We start from the raw sequence: 25,257 nt of genomic DNA, 5'->3' as shown, positions 1-25,257 counted from the left end.
ACTTTGTAGATTTCTTAGGATTTTCTATGAAAAAAATCATTGAATATGAAAATAGAGACAATGCTATTTATTCTTTTATGGTTATATGTCTTTTTTTTTCTTACCTTATTGCAAAGGGCAGAGCCCAAGTAATGTTCAGGATAATATTGAATAGAAGCGGTGAGAGTGGGAATCATTGCTTTGTTCCTGATCTTCAGGGGAAAGCATTCAATATATTGCCAAGAAATATGATGTTAGCTGTAAGTTTTTCATAGTTGCCCTTTTTCAGTTTGAGAAAGTTCTCTTGAACTCCTTTTTTACTGGGTGTTATAAAGATGAATGGGTATTTACTTTTGTAAAAATATTTTTTGCATCTATTGTGATGATTATATGATTTTTCTTCTTCAGTTTCTTAACATGGTGAATTACATTTATTTATTTTTGAAAGGTGTCCACCTGGAACTTCTCGGACAAACCCTCCCTGGTCATGATGTATTACCTCTTTCATATATGACAGGATTCCATTGTTGAGTATTTTTTTGCATCTATTTTCATGAGGGATGTTAATAAGAAATTTTCTTTTTTGTAATATCTTTGTCAAGTTTTGTCATTAGGATTATATTAGTCTCATAAAATAAGTTGGGAAGTGTTTCCTCCTCCTGCATTTTCTCAGAGTTTTCTTAAGATTGATATTTTTTTCTTAATAGTTTGAAATAGTTCCTTATTATCCTATTAATATCTAGAGGATATTTAGTGATAATGCTGCTTTCATTTCTGATGTAAATAATTTGGATTCTCTTTTATTCTCTCTTGATTTGTATAGCTAGGAGTTTATTGATTTCATTGATCTTCCAAAGAATTAAATTATGATTTTCTTTGTTTTTTATGTCATTGATTTCTTCTCTTTTCTTTATGATTTCATTCTTTACATACTTTGAGTTTACTTTCATTTTCTTTTTCTATTTGTTAAGATGGAAACTTTAGGTCATTGATGTTAGATATTTCTAACATAAATATTTAAAGCTACATATCTCCCCCAAATCACTGCTTTAGCTTTATTCCACAAGTGTGGTGTGTTTTACTTTATCATTATTTAGATTGAAAAATTTTCCATTTCCCTTAACATTTTTTCTTTCATTCATGGACTATTTGGAAATGTGTTAATCTTCAAATATTTTAGTTGTTTTTTGTTTTTTTTTTTAAGAAAATATATCTTATTGCTGACTTCTTATTTAATTGCACTATAGTTAGGGAACATACTCTGTATTATTTAAATATTTAAAATTTTTCATGGCTTGTTTTATGGCCCAGTATATGGTCAATCTTGGTGAATGTACCACCACCCTTAAAAGAATGTATATTCTGCAGATGTTGGGTATCATCTTCTAAAATAACAGTGAAGTCATGTGGAAGATACTGTTCAGATCACCTGTGTCTTTACTTGAATTATGATTATAGAATTGTCCATTTCTTCGTTTAATTCTGTCAAGTTTCACTTCATGTATATTGAAATTCTATTATTAAGCATGTGCACATTTATGATTATTATGTTTTCCTAACGTCAAATTAAAGTTTCAAAACATTCCTTTTTATTTGGTAATACCCCCCCACCCCCAAGTCTGCCTTTCTGATATTAATGTAACCACTCAGCCTTTTTGTGCTTATTATTTACATGGTATGTCTTTTTCTGTCTACTTATTTTCAGTTTATCAGTGTCTTTATATTTAAAGTGTGTCTCTTGTGAACAATATAGAGTTAGACCTTGATTGTTTTTTAACTCATTATGACAACCTCTACCTTTTAATAAAAGTGTTTAGTCCATTGACATTTAATGCAATTATTGGTTTGGCTGAAGTAATGTCTATCATTTACTATTTGTTTTCCATCAGTACCTTCTGTTTCTTGTCTTACTTCCTTTGCTGATTTTTTGCATTATTTGAATATTTTAGGATTCCTTTTTAATTTATATATTGGATCTTTAGCTATATCTCTTTGAATTATTTATATATTTTTAGTGGTTGGTCTAGGAATTACAATACAATCCTTAACTTTTCACTCATTGAATCTACTTGGTTTTAATTTTGTATTCACTTCACGTAAATTGTAAAAGCCTTGCAGTCATATAATATTATAAATATCTGTACTTCTATCTTTATGTGATGACTGTCATGTGTTATTTCTGTATCTATTATTAATCCCATAAGACATTATAATTTTTGTTTTAAAAATCATACATAGAGAAATGAAGAGTAAAAATAGTCTTTTATATATACCATTTCCCATGCTCTTCATTCCTTCCTGCAGATCCAATTTCCAACTTGTATCATTTTCCTGTACCTTGAAGTTTCCCTTAGCAATTATTGTAGAGTACATCTGTCGGCAACAAATTCTTGCCATTTTTGTTTATCTAAAAATGTCCATTTTGCTCTCATTTTTAAGGCTGTTTTCAGTGGTTATAAAATCCTAGGTTGACAACTTTTTCCTTTTAGTACTTTAAAGATACCACTCTGTCTTTTGGGCACCATACTTTCTTACGAGAAGTCATCAAAAGTTCCTGTCATCATTCTTCTGCATATAATATGCTCTTTTCTCTAGCTGCTTTCAAGATTTCTTCTTTGTCTTTAGTTTACAGCAGGTTTTCCTCATATATTTTCTGCTTGCAGCTATTTACTTCCTGTAGCAGTTTGATATTGTTTACAAATTCCAAAAGCAGATTCTGGATTATGTTTGTGAACTGGTCTGTTCCTCTGGGCATATTAGATTGTATTGGTTTCAGAGGTTTAATTTTTACATGATTGAGTTGTGATTAGGGCTTTGATAGGGCCATGTCAATGAGATGTTGAGTCTCCACCCCTTTGTGGGTGGAGACTCACAGAGAAAACTACACTGCAAAGGAATTAGTTGGAATTTTGGATGCTGTAGCCCCAGGAAGTAAATACACAGGAGAAGAACACAGAGGAATACAGACAGCTCCATAGCCATGGCAGAGATCTTGGAAGAGAGAGAGCCTGATAGTCTACAGCTGGCCTTGTGGAGAAAACAGAGTAGCTGAGCCTGGAGAGAAATGAGCCCCAGGAGAGAGATGAGACTTATTCCAGCCTATAGCTGATATTGGAAGAAGCAGATTTGGCTCAACTGATAGAGCACCCGTCTACCACATGGGAGGTCCAGGGTTCAAACCCAGGGCCTCCTGACCTGTGTGGTGAGCTGGCCCATGTGCAGTGCTGATGCGCACAAGGAGTGCCATGCCATGTAGGGGTGCCCCCGCGTAGGGGAGCCCCATGCTCAAGGAGTGCGCCCTGCAAGGAGAGTCACCCTGCAAGGAGAGCCGCCCTGCGTGAAAAAAGCACAGCCTGCACAGGAGTGGTGCTGCACACAAGGAGAGCTGACACAGCAAGATGACACAACAAAAAGAGACAAATTCCTGGTGCTGCTGACAAGAATGCAAGTGGACACAGAAGAACACACAGTAATTGGACACAGAGAGCAGACAACGGGGGGGGGGGGGAGGAAGGGGAGAGAAAGAAATAAAAAATAAATCTTTGAAAAAAAGAAGCTAGGATCATGGAGCCTTAAGAGGAAGAGGAGGCTGAACCCTTGCAGATGATGGCAGCCATCTTGCTCTAAAACATGGAAAAAGACTTTGGTGAGGGAAGTAGCTTATGCTTTATGGCCTGGTAACTGTAAGCTTCTACCCCAAATAAATACCCTTTATAAAAACCCAACAGATTTCTGGTGTTTTGCATCAGCATCCCTTTGGATAATACAATCCCTAAAACTTTCCTGGGCTGCTCAAGCAAATACCATGCAAAGGGATGGCTTAAACAATGGGAATTTAATGGCTTATGGTTTTGATCCCAGGAAAAAGTCCAAGTCAAGGCAATGCTTTCTCCCCAAAGACTATGGCATTCCAGGGCTGGCTGCTGCTGATCCTTGGTCCTGGGCTCCTCTGTTACATGGCAGCAGCCTCTCCTGACCTCTCCCTTCTCTTCAGGTTTCCACTGACCTTCAGCTTCTTGCTTCCCATAGCTTTCCTCTCCATCTGTCTGAATTTCATTCCACTTATAAAGGACTCCAGTAACAGGATTAAGACCCATCCTGATTAAGGTTAGTCATACCTTAACTGGAGTTAACCTCATCAAAAAGTCCTACATAAAATTGGTTCTCACCCATAGGAATAGATTAAGTTTAAGAACATGTGTTTTTTTTTTTTTGGAGGGGGGTGTACCTCCAGCTCCAAACCACCACACTTCCATCCTTATGTTTTGTCCCACTCCCCTCTATTTCTTGGCTTTAATTTTCATTGCTTTATCTTTGGTTGTAGGTGGCAGGTGTGGAAAGGTGCATGATGGGCATGACCTCCTCAGCTCCCTTCATGTTCCTCAGTTGTATCAGTTCCCATCCCTGTGCCTACTGACCACTTCATAAGTGGATGCCAAGTTCACATACTTCCTCACCACTCCTAGCAAACACTGTAGTAAACAGTTACTTAGGTAAACAGAGGAAGAAAATGTGCCCAGCCCTACATTTTGCACCACAACTTTTTTTGTGTGTGCATCATTCCTGGAGGTACTGTAATACCAGGATGATGTGTGCAGTGGAAGGAACAAGCCCCTATTCCATCTCCCTGCTATAAAAATCCTTTTAATATATTATCCTTGGATAGAGGATGTATCAGATATTAAACTGGTAAAAACAGATACTATACTTGATGGCAGCCAAAAGGCCAAGAAGCAGTATCTTGGACTACAGCTTTTGATGAGTTCCTAAACTGAGCCAAACCTATTCTGGGACTAGTGGAATACAAGTTAGATCCATGGCGTCATAAATTCTAAAGCATAAAAGAACTTGTGGACAGGGCCTATTCAAGGAAGAATAGCTCCTAAGTAGTTCAGGTAGTTATGAAATTTAGTGGTTCCAACCACTTGGTTGTCCAGATAACATCAAGGCAATAGGGCAGAGAAGGCATAGAAAATAAGGCTGATGCAGAACAAAAGGGTAGTTGCAAGTCAAATGAATAGATTCCATGTGTCAAATGAATAGATTCCATGTTTCTTGATTTGAAAGTGGCCAGGAAACTGGGTTCTGAGTCTTGTAAGAAGAGGCAGGAGGGTGTCCTACCTGATTGGTTTTCCTAAGTTTGAGCTGGCATCAGCTTTGTGTTATACACTTGGGGAAGAATAGGGTGTTCAAGACCCTCTTCAGTAACTTGTCCATCCTTCAAGTATTGAAGTTGCTAGGGTTATACCACTTCATGGATGGCATTGAAAGCCTAAGATACGAGTTGAAGTCTATATTAGTTGGGTGACTATGTAGACCATGAAGGCAGAATATTTCCCTGAGGAAGTGGGCAGTGGTAAATGGGGCAGAAAAGGTATAAGGCTTGGAATGAATGCTGCCATTCTGGGGGAAAACATCTACTCATACCAGAATTACCAGAGCCATTTCCAAGTTTGGGATGGTTTTATGGGTTTGCCTTAGATTCATACAGAAGCTTTCTATCTTGAGCTTTTTAATTGTTTACCTAACACTATTTGGAATAGCACGGTACTCAAGTTCAACAGATGTCATTAGAGGCTGACACCCTTGTATGGGATGTTATCAGGTGTGCAATATGATCACTAGACACCACAGAATGGCAGAATTCAGTGTCCCTTTTTCACCAACATGGTTTCAGTCTTACTCATGTTCACTTATAAAGTTTACTTTTCTGACAGTAACTGCTTGATATTTAAGAAAGCTTTATTTTAGTACTTAAGTTTGTTGGAAAAGCTATTGTGCTAAGAAACCATGAAAGGCCTTCACTGGAACTGGTTTTATGACATGCAGAACAGAAGCAGGTCCAGGGCTAGATGACATGGGGATGAGCTTGCCCTACCTTCCTGGGGACTACGTGCAGTGGCTCCCAGCCTTATCACCACTGCACAGACTGTTCATTCCTCCCCTTTGGTAATTTTTTCCTTTAGGGAAGATTGGGAAAAAGTCTCAGCTGCTGCTTCAATCAGACCAGACAATTAATGGATAGCTACAGCTGGTGTCCTGAAAGTGAGACTGAAATCCTATACCTTTTTTCTTACCATAAAATTGATTTTGGCATACACTTCTGGAGTTACTATAGTTTTTAAGAAAATGTCCATCTGGGAATTCAAGAAGCACCTTAGCATGGCAAATTGTATAATGCAAATATGGACCAGGGACAACTCTAAGGCCTGGTACAGTGGAAAGACTAGCTTCTGATAAGCCCATCTATGGGGACCATCTCTGATTCTAAGAAAGTTTCTCAATGTGTGCATATTTTCCTTGGGCAAAGTCAAGGAATATCTTTTGACAGTAAGGACAGGAGAGATGCCTGCCCTGATCCTGTGCCTTTAAACCATCCAAAGAGTATGCCATGTCGACATGAAACAAGCCTTGAGCAGATTTAACAACACTTCAATACTTCTCTCTTCGTTTATATTTCATTTCAGGCTCTTCCTTCAAACCTCCAGCATCTAACCCTTTTTGCTTTCCTGGTCCTGATTTATAGGACTTCAGTGGGCATGGCTTGTATTATTATTATTTTTTCCTATTTTTCTGTTGCTTCAGATAACACGCATCCTGATTTAGTCCTGCCTGGACCCACTTCTGCGCTAGCTTGCTTTACTCTGTTCAGGTTGTCAGGACCACTTCACGGTGGATAGTGGGGATGAGGATGGGGGCAGAGTGGGTGAGCACGTGCCACGAAGGATTTGCAGGTGGGGAAGTGATGATGGTGAGAAAAAAGAGATACCACCCCCATTTTCCAAACTCTCCTGAGGTGGGGGAGACTGGAGCTTCCAGGCAGTAGAGTACCAGAACCAGATTTCAGTGAAAGGACTATGGTGGCAGGGTATTGCATAGATGCTCACGTCAAAGGCTAGATTGTTTATAACAGCATGGAATGTCCAGAGGGTATGCTGGAGGGGCTCAAAGAAGACCATGGAAATTGAAGGTGCTGGTTTTGCTCAAGTGATTGGGAGAGTGTTAGGACTCTCTCAGGACACCTATTTTTTTATGCTTGATATGCCATGTATGTGGCCCAATGAGGAATGGTCCCCTATTGCACTTCAGACATGAGAAGGAACAGTCATTTCAAGAGGGCCAAAGGCACGAGGAGTTAGGTCCTTTACATAGCTATATAGTAAAAGGGGAATTCAGCCCAGAAACACAAGTTTCCACCTTTAGGTTACTTATCCTTGGCTGAATAAGGGTGGGTGCATTTATACGTACAATTACTTCCCTACGCAAATGTCTTGGAGGTCTCGAAGGGAACTTGCCTCCATCTGTTATTTCTGTGTGTGTCTTAAAAGCAAAATCAATGATGGGTGAACTGAGCTCTCTTTCATCCCTAGAGACACAGGCCAAATATTCTTATTCTAGCATGTTGTTCTTAGATTTTCTTGCCTAGATTTAAAGACCTTTTTGCTTTGGCTTGGTTTCTAATCTTCTCTCTCAAATTTTTTTTTCAAGTAATGAAACTTCTTCCTCAAGCAATAGTTCATCCAGAACCACGGTATACGAAATGAAAACACAGAATTTTATTAACGCATATTTATTTGATAACTTTGCATTTGTAAGTTTACACTGGATACTGTGAGTAAATGAGAATGATGAGGCCATTTTCTTAAATACAAAAATACATGAAATCAGGGTGTAATGGATGACAATTCTATCACTTTTGTTTAAGAGTACTGAGAAAATGTATAACTTAGAAATGACCCTAAATGGTACTTTTTAAAAAGGATTTTCTTACAATTTTAGGATAGTCTCCTCTAAAAATGGTTCACAATCAGAATGAGTAAATAACTGTTCTGAAGTCAAATCATCAACAGTCAACACCTGTTTGGATGCTCATAACAAATATAAAAGTCAGTAAGCACTCAAGTTTACAATAAGAGTTAGCATTGTCTCAGTGCAGTTTCATCACAACTCTGTTGACAGATTATGTATTTACTTGTTACTGCACAACTATTATACAATCAAGAAAGCATGCATTGAACAGACAATAAACATCATAAAACCGTGAAGAATTCAATCTATTGGGGCATATATTCCAGACATCATGCCTTAAGTCATTTGATCCTAACAACCTTATATTATTATTTTTCCATTTTTAAGATGAGGAAACTGATGTTTAGAGATGTTAACTAACTTTCTTGTACACACAAAGCTAGCATGATGCTATACATCAACTGTGTCAGATCTTTGCCTGGCACCTACGTGAATGGCATCGCGAATGCTGAACTTCCACGCTTTACACGACAGGACACAAATAGGTCTGATTTAAACACCCATGCAGTACTACACTGTCCTTACCTAGCAAATAAGTAAAAGAAGTTTGAACATGCACTCGGGCACTGAAAGAGAAGCTTTGTTCTCAGGTCTGCACAAAATGAGTTAGCTTGGGAATAAAACCAAACCTGTTGGTGACTGCAAATGCTTTAAAATTTGGTTTTAGTTTGAGCCTACCTGCTATTTAGGGTGAATTTAAAGAGTTTGAAATATATTTTATTTATTTATTATTTTTTGGAATGTATTTTAAAGATGGACCTGCTGAAGAATCTCTGGGGAGCACAACTTGGAAACCACCATCATGGTGGAGGGTGTACTGGCATGAGAGAGGCTGTTTTGGGCTCTATCATCTATCACTTCCTAGCATTTGGATATTGAAAAGACTGCTTAATCCATGTGAGCTTCAGTTTCTCTTTCAAAAAGAGCAAAATAATACCTATTAGGGTTGCTGTATACATTTAATGAGATGTGCATCAAATATCTTGCACACAGTAGGTCCTCTACAAATATGAGCTCTCTCCCTCTCTTTGCCGCCACTAAAAACCTTCCTCTGTAACCAGACTGGCCTGCTCACTAAACCCAAACATGCCCTGTGAATGCTCACTCTTGGAGGAACTTGCTTTAACTTCTACCCATTGTTTGAGAATGCCTCTCAGACTGCAGATGTTCTGAGAACAGGCATTAGGGCAAATCGTTTGCGTGTTCATGCTTAACATGTCCCCTAGGCCTTGAACAATCCATTCAGACACCTGGCAGAGAAACAGAGGAAAGCTTCCTTCCCAAAGGAGAAGAAACCTAAGGGCAGCGATGGTCATATTCTATTGGCCCCATGAACTTATTTACACTATAATTACCTATTTTTTCACATGTCTAGGCCTCTTCTCCACTAGATTATACAACTCCTCGAGAGCACAGCACACTTTGGGCAGGTTTATGGCTCTGTATATGCTTATACACTGCCTCACAATACCAGGGACTTAAGCATCTGCTCATTTGAGAAAGAAAAATACATCACAAATAAATAGTAAACTATTTTACCAAAGATATTTTCTAAAGTCAATTTTCTTTTTCTATGGTATGGGTTAATTCTGGTGTATTTAGGGTATTTAAAGTAAACCTGAATTACTGGTATTCAGATTCCTTTAGGCTTATTCTCTAATATTTGGAAATTTACTCTTTTGTTATTAATAATTTACATAGGGTCAAGAAGCTCTTGGGCATTTTTGTCTTAGAAAGAAGAATCAAGACTTGCCTTGAGTGCCTTGATTTCAATCTGGTACATTAAAGAAAAAAATAATGAGAAGGCCTTAGCTTAGTTAAGTGCATGTCCCCAGGGCCCCTGGCTGTAGGACCTGCTCCAGTTGCTCCTCAGTCGTGGCCCCATTATCCTAATAGCCATGGCCATGGCTGGCCCACTCGTCTGGCTCCTCCTGGTTCTCATTTTCAAAAGTTGCCTCTTCTTCCTCTTCTTCCCGAATGACCTTCATTAACTCAAGGAAGCTGGGAGGTGGTCCCTGATCTCTCAGCTCCCTAAGCCTACACCAGAGTATTTCACTGAGACTTGCCCCAGCCATGACTTGCTCCAAACGGACCTGGTCTGCTATATTTCTAGGAATGGCATGTTTCTCCACAGCTCTCCGGAGCAAGGCTTCTAACCGTAACACATAGGCTGAGACTTTTTCTCCTTCCTCCTGATAGGTTTTCAGAAATTTAACCTGTGAGGTCCTGCGGCTCTCCAGGCTCCCAAAAACTTGTTTAAATGCCTCCAAACACTCTCCCACGCTTATGGATGGATTGTCTGCCTGCAATACACGCATGAGGTCCAGGGCAGGGCCGCACAGACTTTCCATCAACCACCTCTTCTTTTCTGCCTCCGGTACTGGCCACTCCTTGACAATCTCAGTGACCTGTTCCAACCAGATTTCAAAGGGCTCTTCCTCTGGGGCTGGAACAGCACTCCCAGAGAATACTCTCGGTTTCCGGTATCTCCTGGATAGCAGAGGCTGACATGCATGCACCATTGCCTGTCCCACTAGTTGGGCCAATAACTCTGGTGATATGCAGGGGGCTGCGGCTGTAGGTACCCCCTCATGACCAAGGGCTTGGAACATACCTGATACTGTCTGGCCTTCTTTTTCTAGAAAGAGGTACAGTCTTTCGAGAAATTCAGCATCCTGGTTAGGGGTCTTAAAGATCACTTTCCAGATACCTCCCTTTCCCTGAATCTCAGTAGGGATCACCGAGCTGTCAACATCCTCCATAAGCTCTAATAAGACAGCACTGGCATTATCCTCCCTCCTGAATATTTTTCCAAGCAGTCTGTACCTGCCCAGAGGCTTTAAAGTCTCCTGAAGAACCTCCTGAATCTCAGCCTCATCACAGTCCACTGGTATCCCCATAACCAGCAGTGATTTCTGAGCATCCAGACTCATTATCCTGCACCAGTCCTCTAACAGTGCCAGTGCCATTGTCCCAAATATTTACCAATTAGTTTGTGGTGCAGAAAAGCACAGCCTTTGATTTTAAAGATCCTGAATGAACTCCTAAACTTATAACCCACCAGCAAATGGGTCTAAGAGATTCCTCAATGTCTTCGGGACCAATAACTCTTACTAGCCCAGTGGCAAAAGTGCAGTACTTCCTGTTATGTCTCTAGAACAGACTCATGGTGGGTGGGTTGTATCTCAGTTATAAGTGTCATGTTCTGTGGCTCTGCAGTCGGTTGTTGTTGTTTTCACTGATGCTGGCAGCTGCGTGGTGGTGCTGATCCTTCTTGATTGCCGATGCACTTGAACACTAACTTTCACCATCGTCTCCTCATCTCTGATGCTTTGCCTTTTTCTACTAAATGGTGAAACACCTTCTGCTCCGATGCCGAGAACTCTTGGACAGAAGTCTTATAGCAGAGTGGCTTGGACTCCTAGCAAAACAATTTTCAGTTTTACCACATGGCCTCTTCCATCCCAAGACGTATACATACCCTAGTTTAGGGTGGAAGTGGGGTTTGACCAGGGATCTGCCTCCCATCGTACCTTGGTCTATCCCCCTCCATCAGACCTCCTCTTTGCTAACAGTGATTCTTTTCCCTTGGGGACCTTTCTGCAATTTGGCTTCCCCACCATATGCTCACCATATGCTATTACTGTCTGAGCCCCAGTTATGGACAGGACTCAAGATCTTTCCCACATGAAAGATAAAATCAGTTGATGTGGCTAGATACCTGTTGCTGTGTCCCAGAATGTTCCATGAGTCAAAAAGCTTATTTATCCTGCTTCTAGCACAGGAAGGTGTCACTCATCTCCAACGATGGTGTGTCTTAGTCTTAGCTCCAACCACGCTGCCTGTTTCATATAAAGAATAGCAATGGATTTTTATGGCTCGATAATTTCCGATGATGAAGACTATTAATGCACTTATTAAAAAGTATGACAACCCTTTGCAACATCTATTGAACTGCTTCACTTCTTTAGTAAAAAATACCCAGTAAGGAATTGTTCAAACATTTAACAACAATTCAATATAGAAATAACAATTAGAAAAAAAAACAAAACTCAAGGCTAGAGATGTTAAACTTGGAATTAAGAATAGATTGTCTTTTGTTTTGTCTCCTCAGGCTTTGCAAATGCATAAACCTAGGTGTTTCTTTTGCTATAAATGGTTAAGTTACTAGCACAACACTTTTCCTCCTAGCATTTAAACTTAAATGGATCATTAAAAAAAAAAAAAAGGGAAGAAGCCTGTGGAGGGTAGGGAATAGAAAATGGGAAGAGTTCCTAATGCCTCCTAGTTATTGCTGTGGCATGTGTGCTAAGGTGCTAAAACCATTTTCTCCTTGGTATGAAAATCTCCATCAATCTGTGCAGGGTCCATATGCCCCAGATGCCAACCTATAGCTACAGTAGCAAGCTGCTCCCATACCAGGCATATCTCCAGAGTACTTCTAGGAAGTACTGAAGACTTCCTGCCCCTATTCCTCAGCAGCCTAGAGATCTGAGTCCCTCTGCTCTCTCTCTCTCTCCATGCCTCACTTTCCCCTTTGAAAATATGGAGGTGAGCTTCCTCCATCACTGAAATAGTTGGAGAAAACATTGGATGTAAAAAGGCATTGAAAAGGAGAGATGTAGCTCAGTAATTGACGACCTGCTTCCCATGTTTGAGGTCCTGGGTTCAATCCTCATTTTTTTAAAAAAAGACACTGAATACCCAGGAAGAGATATCTGTAAGGTCTACATAATATCCACCATGCTGAGGTTAGGCTCTCTTGGGATGGCGCCTCCTTGCAAAAGCAATTCCGACCTGCAATGCGACTTTCAATGAAAAGATGGCAAGTGAAAAAAAAATACCCTTGATGCACAGTAGGGCCACAGATGGAAATGTCTGTATATAGGAAAAAATTTAAGGCCTTGTATTTTCTCGCATAACGGGGCAAGCTTGATATCATAATAAAGTAGAAAACGAACTAGACTTTCAGTGGACAACACTCAATGGAACTGCTGTACTGTTTCCCTTTCTAAATTTTAGTCTCTTCTCCTGGAAGACGGTCAGGATAAACCTGCCCCACTCACCTCACAGGCTTGCTGGGAGTAGGAAACAGTGTAATTCATGAAAAACCACTTGATTCAAATGCAAAGTAATCCGGCAAGCTCAGAAGTCTCGAAGGCCTACCTCAGGTTCTCGCACCCCCTTCCTCCACCTGTGTATTCTCCTTCCTCACTCACCTCGTCTCGAGATTCAGACTCCTTCCCAAGTATCAGGAGGGCTCCTCTTCTTACTGTGACTGGTTGTCCTCCAGATTTCATCCTATTGACCTATCTCTTACAATGGAGGCGGGGAATCCGCCTTTAACCTTTCCAAGTGCTGACAATGGGACTGAATCCCGGTCTACTCCCTCTTGGACCCTAAACCTACCCTGGTTACCCAGCATGCTCAGGTCTTCCTTCCGGGCCGCCCAAGGATGGGCACCATTTCGGTAAGATTTGGCCACTGTGGAAGGAGGGGCGGGGTGGCACTCGACCAGAGGCAGGAACGGACCAGGAGTCAGCAGTGAAGAGCCCGCAGAGACCACATTACCCACACAAATCTAAATGCCCACTGGATGCTCCCCAACCTGGTGGCCGTTGCTGGAACATCCGCACATGCACACCACATCTCCACACACCCTCTCCACTGCTGGCCCCACACAAGTCAAGACACCCTTTCACGCCCCACACCCGCTCCGCTCCCCTCCCCGCCGACGCGCGCGAGCACTTACGCCCCAGGAGCGGCGTCTGGCAGCCAGAGAAACCCAGCGGCGGTGGCGCAGTGCGCAACAGGGGCGGGGGAGATGAGGCGGCGCGCCCAGGGCGCGGAGACCGGCTGGGGACTTAAGGAGTGGGCTTCAAGGCTCATTTTCCCCCTTTGGGCCAGGATACAGGTGGAAGTGGCCAAATCGAGGCACTCCTGTTGGCCCTTCCTGGCACAGGGGCTCAGATATGGTATATGGCGCCCTCGGGCAACACAGCGGGTCCGCACCCTCTACCGCTTTACGAGTTGCAGCGTGCGAATTTGCAGACTGCGCTCTCTGCTCTCCTCCCACAGACGATAGAGATGTTTCTCATTACAACCCCCATTGCTACTCCCCTCTGCATTCCTCCCGCCATGTTGTGCGGCCCCCACCGCGGTGGAGGCACCAAACGAGAACCTTCTCGCTTGTCTTTGCTTCCGCAGCCCACCGAGGCCCGTGGGTAGACCGAGGCTTCGGCTTGCCGTGCCTCGGCTGGACCTCTCCTCTCTGCGCTGCCCGGGCCACCTTTCCGCACTGCCAGCGCTGCCCTTCCCCCGGGAGTCCTGGCGCCTCCAGCTGCTTCATCTTTCCACACCCCTCAGCTCCCACCCCGGGCACAAGGGTGGGAGCCCTATCCACGAGGCGCACTCGCCTCCGGCCCAGCCCCGCCAAGTGAAGGGGGAAGAGGCGCCAGGGCCAGGCAGGTGGGGGAGAGGGGCGAGGGGGCCAGGGGCTGCACTCTCGGGCCCTCGCCTCCGCGGGCCCTGCCCCCCTACTTACCCAGGCGCCCGCGAGCGGCCAGCGGGTCCTCCGCTCCGCATCCATTAGCCGGGGGTCTGGCCGCTTCACTTCCGGAGCGCGGGGCTGTGCGCGGCGCGGCCCTCCCCCGCCTCCCCGCCCCGGCCCCGCGCCCCGCCCGCGCCTCCCCTCGTACCCCCGCTTTCGGGAACTGGCAGCCACTCGGCTCCCGCTGCCGCAGCGGCCGCCTCCCGGGCCGAACTTCGCGGCTCGTCGGAGCTCGCGCGGCTGCGGGGGGCGTGGGCAGAGAGGGGGAGAAAGCCGGGTCAGGGGGAGGGACTGCGAGGGGTGGGACGCCCGCTCGAGAGCCCTCCTTCCTTTCTGTACACCTTGCGGTGGGCAGAAAGCGACAGTCGCTGTAGCAACCAGGGGATTTTTGCACAGAGAGGGAGATTTAGCGACCGGTAGACGGACGGACGGACTGACGGAGAGCTCCCTCCCCCGAGCCCCCGAGCCCCCGCGCCATGGCCGAGAGGAAGCAGTCCGGGAAGCAGGCCGAGGACGAAGAGGTCCCTGCCTTTTTTAAAAACCTGGGGTCAGGCAGCCCCAAGCCCCGGCAGAAATTCTGTGGCATGTTCTGCCCGGTGGAAGGGTCCTCGGAGAACAAGACCATCGACTTCGACTCGCTGTCGGTGGGCCGGGGCTCGGGGCAGGTGGTGGCTCAGCAGCGGGACGTCGCCCACTTGGGCCCGGACCCCCAGCCGCCTTACTCCCGGCAGGGCCGGCGCGCCAGCGGGGAGCCATCTGTTGAATCGAGCCGGAAGGTGGAGATCCGGCGGGCCTCGGGCAAGGAAGCCCTGCAGAACATCTACGACCAGGTTGGTGGAGGGGGTGGGGAGGAGCTGCAGGACGGGGCGCGGTGGGGGCTGCCCCTCCTTCACCCCTTCCAGCTCGGCGGAGAATCCCCGCGTGCCCCTTTCCTGCCCCTCCTTCAATATTGCCTCCCGCATCTGCACACACACCCCACCCTACCCCGCCCTTTCTCCGCCCAGGGTGGGGAGAGGCTCCGGCTGGGCGGTGGGCGGCTCTATGCCCACAAAGGCTGCCAGCACCCACCAGGGCCTGGGAGGGGGGGTTTTGGGGGAAAAGGACCCTCGGGTCCCCGGCTTGGGATCGCGTGGGGAGCGGGGGTAGGGATGGGTCGCGGCTCTGCTCTGAGATCCTCTCGGGCGGCTTCCGATTGCAGCTGTGGCTGGGTGCCGCACCCTTTTTTGATGCAGTTCCGAGCGCGCTGTGGAGTTCGCGTGAGGCCCGCGGGCTCCCCCGAGGTCGGGAGGGGTGGGGGCTCAGAAGGCTGCTCCCCACTCCGCCCCGCTAGCTCTCCTGCCCCACCTTCTCGGGAGCCTTCCGAGCTTGCGTCCAGGACCATGGTCAGCGCCTCCCTGCCCGTCTGGGAGAATCTCATCACCCATAACTCCTGTTCGCTGCGTGAAAAGAGCGAGGAAAGATGTGGGGATACCGAGACGCTTCTATATAGCCTATGTGGAGGACAAAGTTCCACTAAGCGTCTCAACAAGGGCTTCCCAAAGCTCTCCCCACGCCGCGATTTGGGAGGCTCTTTGGGGCTAGGGAATAAGTGGATTATGATCAAATGGTGAAAAAAGAAAAAGAAAACTGAAGAGGTGAAAACTCATATTTTGAATACATTGTCAAAGAGAATTAGCTCTCCTATAACGTGTTAATGGGGAAACAAAGAAGGCCAATTTAGTAAATCAATTTTAGAAAATAGTTGTCGTTATCTGACAAAGATGAACAGTGTGCACTGTAAGTGCAACGGTCTTCTTACACCACAGTTTTTTCTTTATCAGGGTGACCTTCAAAGTCATGCAATTTTTTCACAGGCTTAATTTCTCAACAGATATTTTACAGTTCAAAATATTTTAACATTTGGTGCTGTTTCTCTTTCATGCCTATTGGACCTAGTTTTTGGAGAAGATGAGAAATCCATCAATGAATGAGTATTTATTGAATACCTATGGTAGCTAACCCTACCTATCTGTTAGGGCTAGGGTTAGGGTTAGGGTTAGCTATAATAAGTTCAAGATAGTTTCTTCTCTTTGAGGGGCTTCTAGAGTATGGGAGTGACCTCTGAGGTGAGGGATTCCACCAGCATTTGTTTGCAATTCAGGTTGTGTGCTTATAGTGAAAGCATTAGAGAACAATTAAGAATTGGTGATATGGACCAAGGAAGATGTTATGGTTTCCTGATACAGAATGGAGTTTTACAGCTTTTGACTTATATATGACCAATTCTAGGAAAGATAAAGCATTTGCTGTCATTTTCAAAATGTGGGGCAACTAATCACTTAATTTATACCCTCCTGCCCTATCCTCTGATTTGTTCATATAGAGAAGGCTCTCATATCCATATCTCACTACATACCAATTAGATGAACCCAAATCCAAAAAATTCTCTTTGTTCCAAGTAACACACAATTGAAGTAAAAGTTTCCAATCATGTAACATGTACTGAAGCTGAGTGTGAAGTATTTTCCTATGTGAATGCACTGGGTGAGCGCCAAGGTCATATGGCATCATGGTTATATGAGTAGTTTCATGTACAGCAACTTGTGTTGGTAATTCTACCTTGGAGAATAAGGAAGAGATAACTAAAAGTGTGAACAGATGGGGGGATGTTGAGGGTGGCCACCCCAATAGAATGTTGGCAGTGAAATAAAACTCAAGTTTGAAAGACAAAGTTTTGCTGGGTTAAATAACACATCTCTTTGTCCATTTAGAAGCTTAGATGTTTTGTCATTAGAGCTACTAGCTTGAACACTCTCTGAATTTAATAAAAATTCTAAGCTGTAGACCTAAGGCACAAGGAGGGGGAGATTGGAAGAGACCATTCCCAGTCAAAACCAAGGTAATTTTAACCCACACTTGCTTCCACTGCCTGGGTATTTGTAATGGAGGCTGATTCTGGCTTAGCATTTCTGTAGCCCTCCCTGAATTTTCATTTTCAATCTGGCCTTATATCATAAGGACTGTTCCCATGGGATTTTTTTTTTTCATTCACAATTGAGAGCACTTACCTGGACCAGTGCTTGCAGCATTACAATATTGCATGTCTTTATAAGAAAGAAAAGTTATTTGGTATGCATTTGGGTATCTATGCATAATTATGATGATTTCCAAAAGCACATTTGGGCCCACGATTTTGATGGAATTGACTGATTATTACTTAGTTTTCACTTAAGGAGCATTCCTGAATCTTGGTGCATTCCTATCAGAAGTCCTGGCACAGAGAGAAGTAGGGAGAACTAGAGTGGGCTTCTGGGGTCCCTGCCTAATAACCTTCCTTCTCCCCTGAATCTGGGTTTACAGGTGTTACTAATGTATGATCAGAAGAGGCTTTGCCCAACTGTTATACTTAGGGTCCTGCCGTTCCTCTAGCAAAACTTTGTGAAAGGAGGGAACAGGCTTAGCCCAGAACTAGGCATCTCATGGTACATGAGAACAGAATGAGTCTCTGCATTTGCAGAAAGTAAATGAATTATGCTACAGGGTGTGACCAGGGCAATACTAGAAAGCAGTGGATGTGACTTGAACTGGGACTAGGTTTTGCTGAAGGGAAAGACTCAGGGTAGTGGATGTAAATGAGGAAAGGCTCTAATGTCATTATTCTCTTTTTTTCTGATGTATCCTTGGGTAAGTTCACTTTGGGCTGCAGTGAGGTGAAATTTATTACTATCTGGGAAGGACTCTGAGCCTCTTAGAATAGAGAGCAGAGGGACAGCACCTAGTTCTCCATGACCAGCACCTGTAGGTCCCTCAGTCTCCTTCCTCATCCATTCCATCCCAGAGATGGTTTAGCCAGAATCAGCTGTTCAGCCAGGGATACTGGACCAGGAATGTCCCTTCTAAAGGGGCTTTCAGGCCCTTCTCCTAGGAGTCAACAACCTAAGTAGGCTAGAATGGCAGTGAAGTAATTCTTCCCTTCTCCAGGGTAGGTGGCACTCAGTAAACTGTTCATGAATAGTGCTGATCTTGGAAAAATCACCAAGTCTGTAAAGTGCTTTCTGATATTCCTCCTAATCTGTATCCCCATCCCTTCAATGCATGCCCTCTTACATGCACCAACAGTCTCACCCCATGCTCACGGTGATGCTCCTTCTAGATCTCTTTTCCTCCAAAAGGCAACAGTTCTAAAATCATTCTTTCCCTTTAACAACTGATGACACAAATTATCCCTAGAGATACCTGTTTGATAAAAGACTAGCTAGTGGGATGTGTGGTAGAGATTTGGCTGAGGGCCTAGAATGAGGGCAATTATTTGATACTTCAATGATTGGGTCAAAAGGGGAGATAAAAATATGAACATTTATGTGGTCAGGATTTCAAAAAATCTAAGACCTACTTGGGTTCAAAGGGAGAAAAGTGGGATATGAGGCAGGGTGGTAAAGGGGAGGAGTGTGTGGAGGGGAGGAGGGAAAAGGGGTGATATAATCTGTAATTATTGACTGTTCTTGATTTCCCAACTGCTTATTGAGCTAATGATATAATTAGTTAAATGTTACCAAATCATTGGTGATTTAAAAAGTTGTTGCAAATAATTCATTGATGGAGGAAGTTATGTTTAGGATGAGATATGGGCTTTTCCAGCCTGGGGCCTGAGAGAAGAAAATTCTTACTAGGTAAACAACTTATACCATCTTTCTTCCTCATACTTCAAGGATGGTGAGGAGAATTACTGTCCTTGAACCTCCAGTGGCAACATCCAGCCATGAGCTCTTGAATGTTGCCCAGTTCACAAACTTAGGGCTCTGTGCCATGGAAATCAGGGTTGGGGCACACAATTTCCCAGACTAGGTGAGGCTAAGCCAAGTCTTCTGAGGGGTCTTTTAGTGCAATGGTCCCTCTCTACTTCCTTGAAAAAGAAGGAAAAGTCAGCCTTGATCTTGGGTTAGAATATGTACTACCATTGGATGTCGCCAAGCTTGAAAGGGACCTAATGATTGCTTAAATCACATACTAGAGGTGAAGAAAGTGATATGCTACAAAACAGTGCTTCATTCCATGGAATGCAGGTGGCAGTCCTAGGACTAATACATTATTTTAAAACCTTACCCCAACACCCTCTGATTTAGGCATTGTTTCCTTTATATAATTAAGGAAACTGAGAATTAGTGATGATTAGCAATTTTCAAATGTTTTGGGAATTTAGTAAGTGCAAGAATTAGGATTTGAACCAAGGGTTTCTGACTTAGTCCCATATATTTAACAACATTCCATGCTGTGGCTTAGATCTACTGCCAAAGATATTTAGTAAATGTAAAGATACAATTTAGTTTTTGTTTTTTTAAAAAGATTTATTTATTTATTCCCCCCTCACCCCCCATTTTCAGCTCTCTGTTTCCATTCCCTGTGTGTTCTTCTGCGTCTGCTTGCATTGTCAGGTGGCACCGAGAAACTGTGTCTCTTTTTTGTTGTTGTTGTGTCATCTTGCTGCGTCAGCTCTGTGTGTGTGTGATGCCACTCCTGGGCAGGCTGCGCTTCTTTCATGTGGGACGGCTCTCCTTGTGGGGCACACTCTTTGCGCATGGGGCACCTCTACAAGGGGGGGCACCCCTGCATGGCACAGCAGTCCTTGCCCACAGCTGCACTGCGCATGGGCCAGCTTACCACATGGGTCAGGAGACCCAGGGTATTGAACCCTGGACCCTCCATATAGTAGGCAGACGCTCTATCAGTCAAGCCACATTTGCTTCCCACAATTTAGTTTTGCAGGTAAAATAATGTATATTCCATTCAAACTTCATAGATACTATTGGGAAGTCACTATTATATTAATCCCAAGAGAATTCTGTTATCCTTATTTCACTGAAAAAAAAATCTTAAGGTAAAAGAGGTAAATTCACCACCAGAACCAGGATTTGAACTCAGGTCTATGTGATGGGAAAGCCTCATAATCTCTGGGATATATTGACTTGTTGCCTATAATAATCATTTTTCCTCATTTTATCTCCAAATAAGTGATTCTTACCAAAAAATTCTGACTGCCTACTTTTTAAAATCTAGTTTTGCAATGTACTTGTTTTTATTTTTATTTTTTTAGGGTAGGCAAGGGAATAAAGAGTTTATTAAGAAACAGGAGGGAAACGGACTTTGGCCCAGTGGTTAGGGCGTCCGTCTACCACGTGGGAGGTCCGCGGTTCAAGCCCTGGGCCTCCTTGACCCGTGTGGAGCTGGCCCATGCGCAGTGCTGATGCGCGCAAGGAGTGCCCTGCCACACAGGGGTGTCACCTGTGTAGGGGAGCCCCACGCGCAAGGAGTGCACCCATAAGGAGAGCCGCCCAGCACGAAGGAGGGAGCAGCCTGCCGAGGAATGGCGCCGCCCACACTTCCCGTGGGGCTGACGACAACAGCAGCGGACAAAGAAACAAGACGCAGCAAAAAGACACAGAAAACAGACAACCGGGGGAGGGAAGGGGAGGGGAATTAAATAAATAAAAATAAAAATAAATCTTAAAAAAAAAAAAAGAAACAGGAAAACTAGAAATGAGATAAGTACACAACTGAGGCCTGGGTGTGGGCTGTGCTGCAGGGGACACGTGCCTGCAGTGTACTTTTTGAGGCCATTTATAAAAAGGACTGTCTATTTGCTTTTATGAATGTGCCCTAAGCTGCTGATGTTTGGTCCATCGTTTGCTTCTTAAATACGAGAGTCTTAAAATATCACTGGGATGGAGGCCAACTCTGATGGTATGAATGGCATGCTTTTCTAAGATGAGGGCAATGTGATGACAATGTGATTTTTCCACTTGATATAAATCATAAACTACAAGCACATAATGAGGGAGTCGTCAGTAAAAGTTTTGGCGGGTGTGACTGATGGACCTTGCATTTTGTTGGTTGCAGGGTGGGGTATAGCCTGGCAGCACAGGTCTAAAGCCAAACGAAAATCCTATGCTGCCTTGCAGGGGCAGCAGCTGGTCTGGAAGGTGGGCTTTGATTCAGAGGCAGCCTCTAGAGAGAACTGTGGGCGCCTGACTTGCAGTTCTGGCTCTGCCGTTCACTACCTGCGTCATCCCCTAACACTGGGATTGAAGGACCAAGGGCTCTGGCCGAGGGCTCTCTAAGGCACCTGGTACCCGCTTCCACTGAATGGTGGGGAAAAAATGATTCTGTCCCTGGCTGCTTCCTTCCTTCCTCTTTCCTCCCCTCCCTTCCTTCCTTTCATTTATTTTTCTTTTTGAGATAAAATTCATATAAAATAAACTCCCCCATTTAACCGTTTTAGAAACTTTATTTCCAATTCAAAAAAATGAAATAACAAAGGCAGCTCATCGAGTTATGGAAGCATTACACTGAAAAAGTTCTGTCCAGGCACTTTTAACTCACCTAATTCCAACAAAAAACGCAATTGTTCCTCCAGTGTTCAGAAAGATACACAGATGAACAGAGATTAAATGGCATAGTCAAGGTCTCCTTATTGATGTAAAAAATGAAGAGGAGAGAAAAATACTTAATAATATTCATATCTCACAAAACCATTTAACCATTTTAAAGTGTACAATTTATTTGCTTTTAATACATTCGCAATGTTGAGCAACTGTTTCCACTATTTCATTCCAGACCATTTTCATCCCCCAAAGGAAACTCTGTACCCATTTAACAGCTACTCTCTCTTTCCACCTCCCCTAAGCTCCTGGCAATCACCTGTCTACTTTTTATCTTTATGATTTTCCTATTCCAGGCATTGAATGTAAATGGAAACTTACAATACATGCTCTTGTGGGATTGGCTTCTTCCACTTAGCATAATGTTTTCAAGATCCATCTATATTGTAGCATGTGCCAATACTTCATTTTAAAGACAATAATATTCCATTGTATGGCAACACCACATTTTGCTTATCTTTTCTTCAGGTTATAGCTATTTGGGCTGTTTCCACTTTTTGACTAGTATGAACAATGCTGCTATGAACATATGTCCACAAGTTATAATTTGATCATAAGTTTTCAGTTCTCTTGGGTATATATTAAAGAGTGGAATTGCTAACTTGTATGGTAATTCTATGTTTAACTTTTTTTTAACTTATTATTTTGAAATATTTTCAAACTCACAAGATGGTTACAAAAATAATATAAACTCCACACCGAGAACTCTAGCATACCTACCCCAAACCCCCCAGATATGCAGAAACTTCAATTTTAACATTTTGCCACATTTGCTGTATTATTCCATCTATCCTTCTATCTGTCCATCTATTTATCCACCTTTCTGTCTCCCTGCTTGCCTATCAAGCCATTTTCTGAGCACTTGAGTGTAAGTGTACCTTGCACACTTAACTCTGCTGTGTACATTTCCTGAGAACAAGGATATTCTCTTATATAACTACCTTAGGTGTAGTTTAGATTCTAGCTTAAGGCCTCGGTGTGGGGACCTCCCCGATCTTCTCTGCACGTGAATCTTGTTTTGGGCACGCCTGCGTGGCCCTAGGAATTCCCCTATTTATATGATTCTGAATGTCCACTCTTCCCAAGGAAACAGTTTCCACATGGCCCAGGCACTACCTTGCGTATCCTGCAATCAGCAGTCTCTTGTTCCCGGCAGCATAATGTGAGTGCTCTCCCACAACATTCGGTAGGAGGGTTCCCTGCGCTGCTTTCCCCATGCAGTTCAAGTTCTCGGTTGGCGAATTCCTCAGCCACCACCAGAGAGACTGGGCGAGACCTTTATGCTCCCAGGATGTGCACGAGGGTTATACTGGGACCAGGGATCCTCTGTGACTGGGACCAGGGACCAGCGCTGGGAGTGGGGACTGGCTCTGCCCTGAGCCTGTGAGGGTTGGCGAGGGCCAGCCAGGGCACCACCAAATCCTATCACCTGTTTTTCTTTTCTTTTTTTTTTTTTTTTAAATAAAACTGCATCTTTATTTTGCTAACTTTAATTTTACATTTAAATTTGCTAAATCGTTTTATCTATTACTTGAAATAAGTTAAAATTTTTAATAATTAGCCAGTTGTCAAAAGCTCCATATTGAATAGCTGATTTTTTCCACTTATTTGAAACATCCTCTTTTTAATATTCTCAACTTTTTATATATACTTGATCTGCCTTACTGATTTCTTGGTGGTTCAATACTGTTTTAATTACTGTAACTTTTAAATATCTTTACTTTTCTTTGTTTCACCATTCAAATGCATTTTTTATTCAATGTATTTTAAATGATAGAAATATAATTTTTATGACAATTCTATTAAATTTATATATTGATTAATAATGATTAGTTGCTATTAAAATAGGAAGGCTTTCTACCTAAATTTATAGTATATCTTGCCATTTATTAAAGTAGTCTGTTCTATTCCTTTGATGAAATTTCCTGTTACATTTATTCCCAGATGTTCGTTGCTATTGTGAATGGGAAATTTCCTCCTTATATTTTGAAGTTTACATCCTGGAAGACTCTTGAGTTTTATATTTATTAGTAACAGATCATCTTATCAAACTCTTGGTTCTAATAGTTTCCATCTGATTGTCCTTGGGCAGTTTTATTATCTGTGGCTATACTACTTTTAAAATAAACTTTTTATGGTGACAACATATATACAACTTAAAATAGTATTACCAGAGTTTCTTCCTTTCCAGGGCTTTTATTTATTACTTCTTATCCTTGTCTAATTACATTGGCTAGAACTTCTAGAGCCATACTAGGTAATGGTGATTATAGCAAGTTTCCCTGTTTGATTTCTGACCTTAATGAGAAGGCCTCTACTGTTTCATTACTGCTGGAGGAAGATACTCTCTATCTTGTTGAAGAATCATTTTCACTCCCTGCCTAAGCATGCTGTCTGAGCTCCTCAGTCAAAGACTACTAGAAATACTCTGTAATTGAACAAATTGGGTGTATTGTTGCCAGAAGGGAGAATGTATAACATGTGGAACCATGGGTGTCTCTGGAAGACAGTGTTAGAAAATACTAGGAGGGAAGCAGGCTTGGCCCAATGGATAGGGCGTCCGCCTACCACATGGGCGGTACACAGTTCAAACCCCGGGCCTCCTTGGCCCGTGTGGAGCTGGCCCATGCGGAGCTGGCCCATGTGCAGTGCTGATGCGTGCAAGGATTGCCCTGCCACGCAGGGGTGTCCCCCAAGTATGGGAGCCCCACGCACAAGGAGTGCGCCCCGTAAGGAGAGCCGCCCAGCGCAAAAGAAAGTGCAGCCTGCCCAGGAATGGCACCGCACACACAGAGAGCTGACACAAGACGACGCAACAAAAAGAGACACAGATTCCCGGTGCTGCTGGTAAGGATAGAAGCGGTCACAGAAGAACACACAGTGAATCGACACAGAGAGCAGACAACTGGGGGTGGGGCGGGGGGGGGAGGGGAAAGAAATTAAAAAAAAATCTTTAAAGAAAAAAAGGGAAAATACTAGGGGATTTTGGCTTTGGTTGGGTGATATTTGGGAGGGTACAAAGAAGTGAGGGTTCCCACAGGATTTGGCTGTGTCAGAAGGTGGGCACAATTTCATGTGTATTAGTCAGTGTTCTCCAGAGAAACAAAATTGACAGGATATATACATACCTACATATATCTGTGAACATTAAGAGATTTATTATAGGAATTGGCGCACACGACCGTGGGGATGGGCAAGTCCAAATTCCGCAGGGCAGGTCATAAGCTGGGAACTCAATGGCGATGTTGAATTCCTCAGGAGAAGCTGACTGGCTGAAGTAGAGGTAGAAATTCTTTCTGACTGCCAAAATTCTCAGTGCTCCTTTTAAGGCCTTCAGTTGATTGGATGAGACTTCTCTCATTGCTGAAAGAAGTCGTCTTTGTTGATTGTAAATATACTCAACCATAGATGCCATCAACTAATGATTTAAATCCATGGAAAACCCTCATGGTAGCAATCAGGCCAGGGCTTGCTTAACCAAACCGCTGGACATCATAACCTGGC

General features: G+C 43.4%; 1 protein-coding gene, 1 long non-coding RNA gene and 1 other non-coding gene across 3 annotated transcripts in view; 1 reads left to right on the top strand and 2 right to left on the bottom strand.

Moving 5' to 3' along the window:
- Nucleotides 1-4,526: 4,526 nt before the first annotated feature.
- On the bottom strand, nt 4,527-4,717 carry LOC111766062 (U2 spliceosomal RNA). The gene has a single exon (XR_002798226.2). It is a non-coding gene; the product is annotated as a U2 spliceosomal RNA (small nuclear RNA).
- Nucleotides 4,718-7,533: 2,816 nt separating this feature from the next.
- Nucleotides 7,534-14,490, bottom strand: LOC139437609 (uncharacterized). The gene is made up of 3 exons (XR_011647470.1): nt 14,333-14,490; nt 11,510-11,630; nt 7,534-11,209 (listed from the first exon to the last, which is right to left on the bottom strand). It is a non-coding gene; the product is annotated as an uncharacterized lncRNA (long non-coding RNA).
- DPYSL2 (dihydropyrimidinase like 2) overlaps nt 13,863-25,257 on the top strand; it is a 113,614-nt gene continuing 102,219 nt past the window's right edge. The window contains exon 1 of the mRNA XM_004466512.4: nt 13,863-15,168. Coding sequence (XP_004466569.1) covers nt 14,815-15,168 — 354 coding nt within the window. The 5' untranslated portion in view covers nt 13,863-14,814. The remainder of the gene's footprint in view (nt 15,169-25,257) is intronic.

This window comes from Dasypus novemcinctus, chromosome 25 (assembly GCF_030445035.2).
Source record: "Dasypus novemcinctus isolate mDasNov1 chromosome 25, mDasNov1.1.hap2, whole genome shotgun sequence".
NCBI classification, from domain to species: Eukaryota; Metazoa; Chordata; class Mammalia; order Cingulata; family Dasypodidae; genus Dasypus; species Dasypus novemcinctus.
Note: the sequence above shows the minus strand (reverse complement) of the source record. Positions and strands in the feature narration are given on the sequence as shown.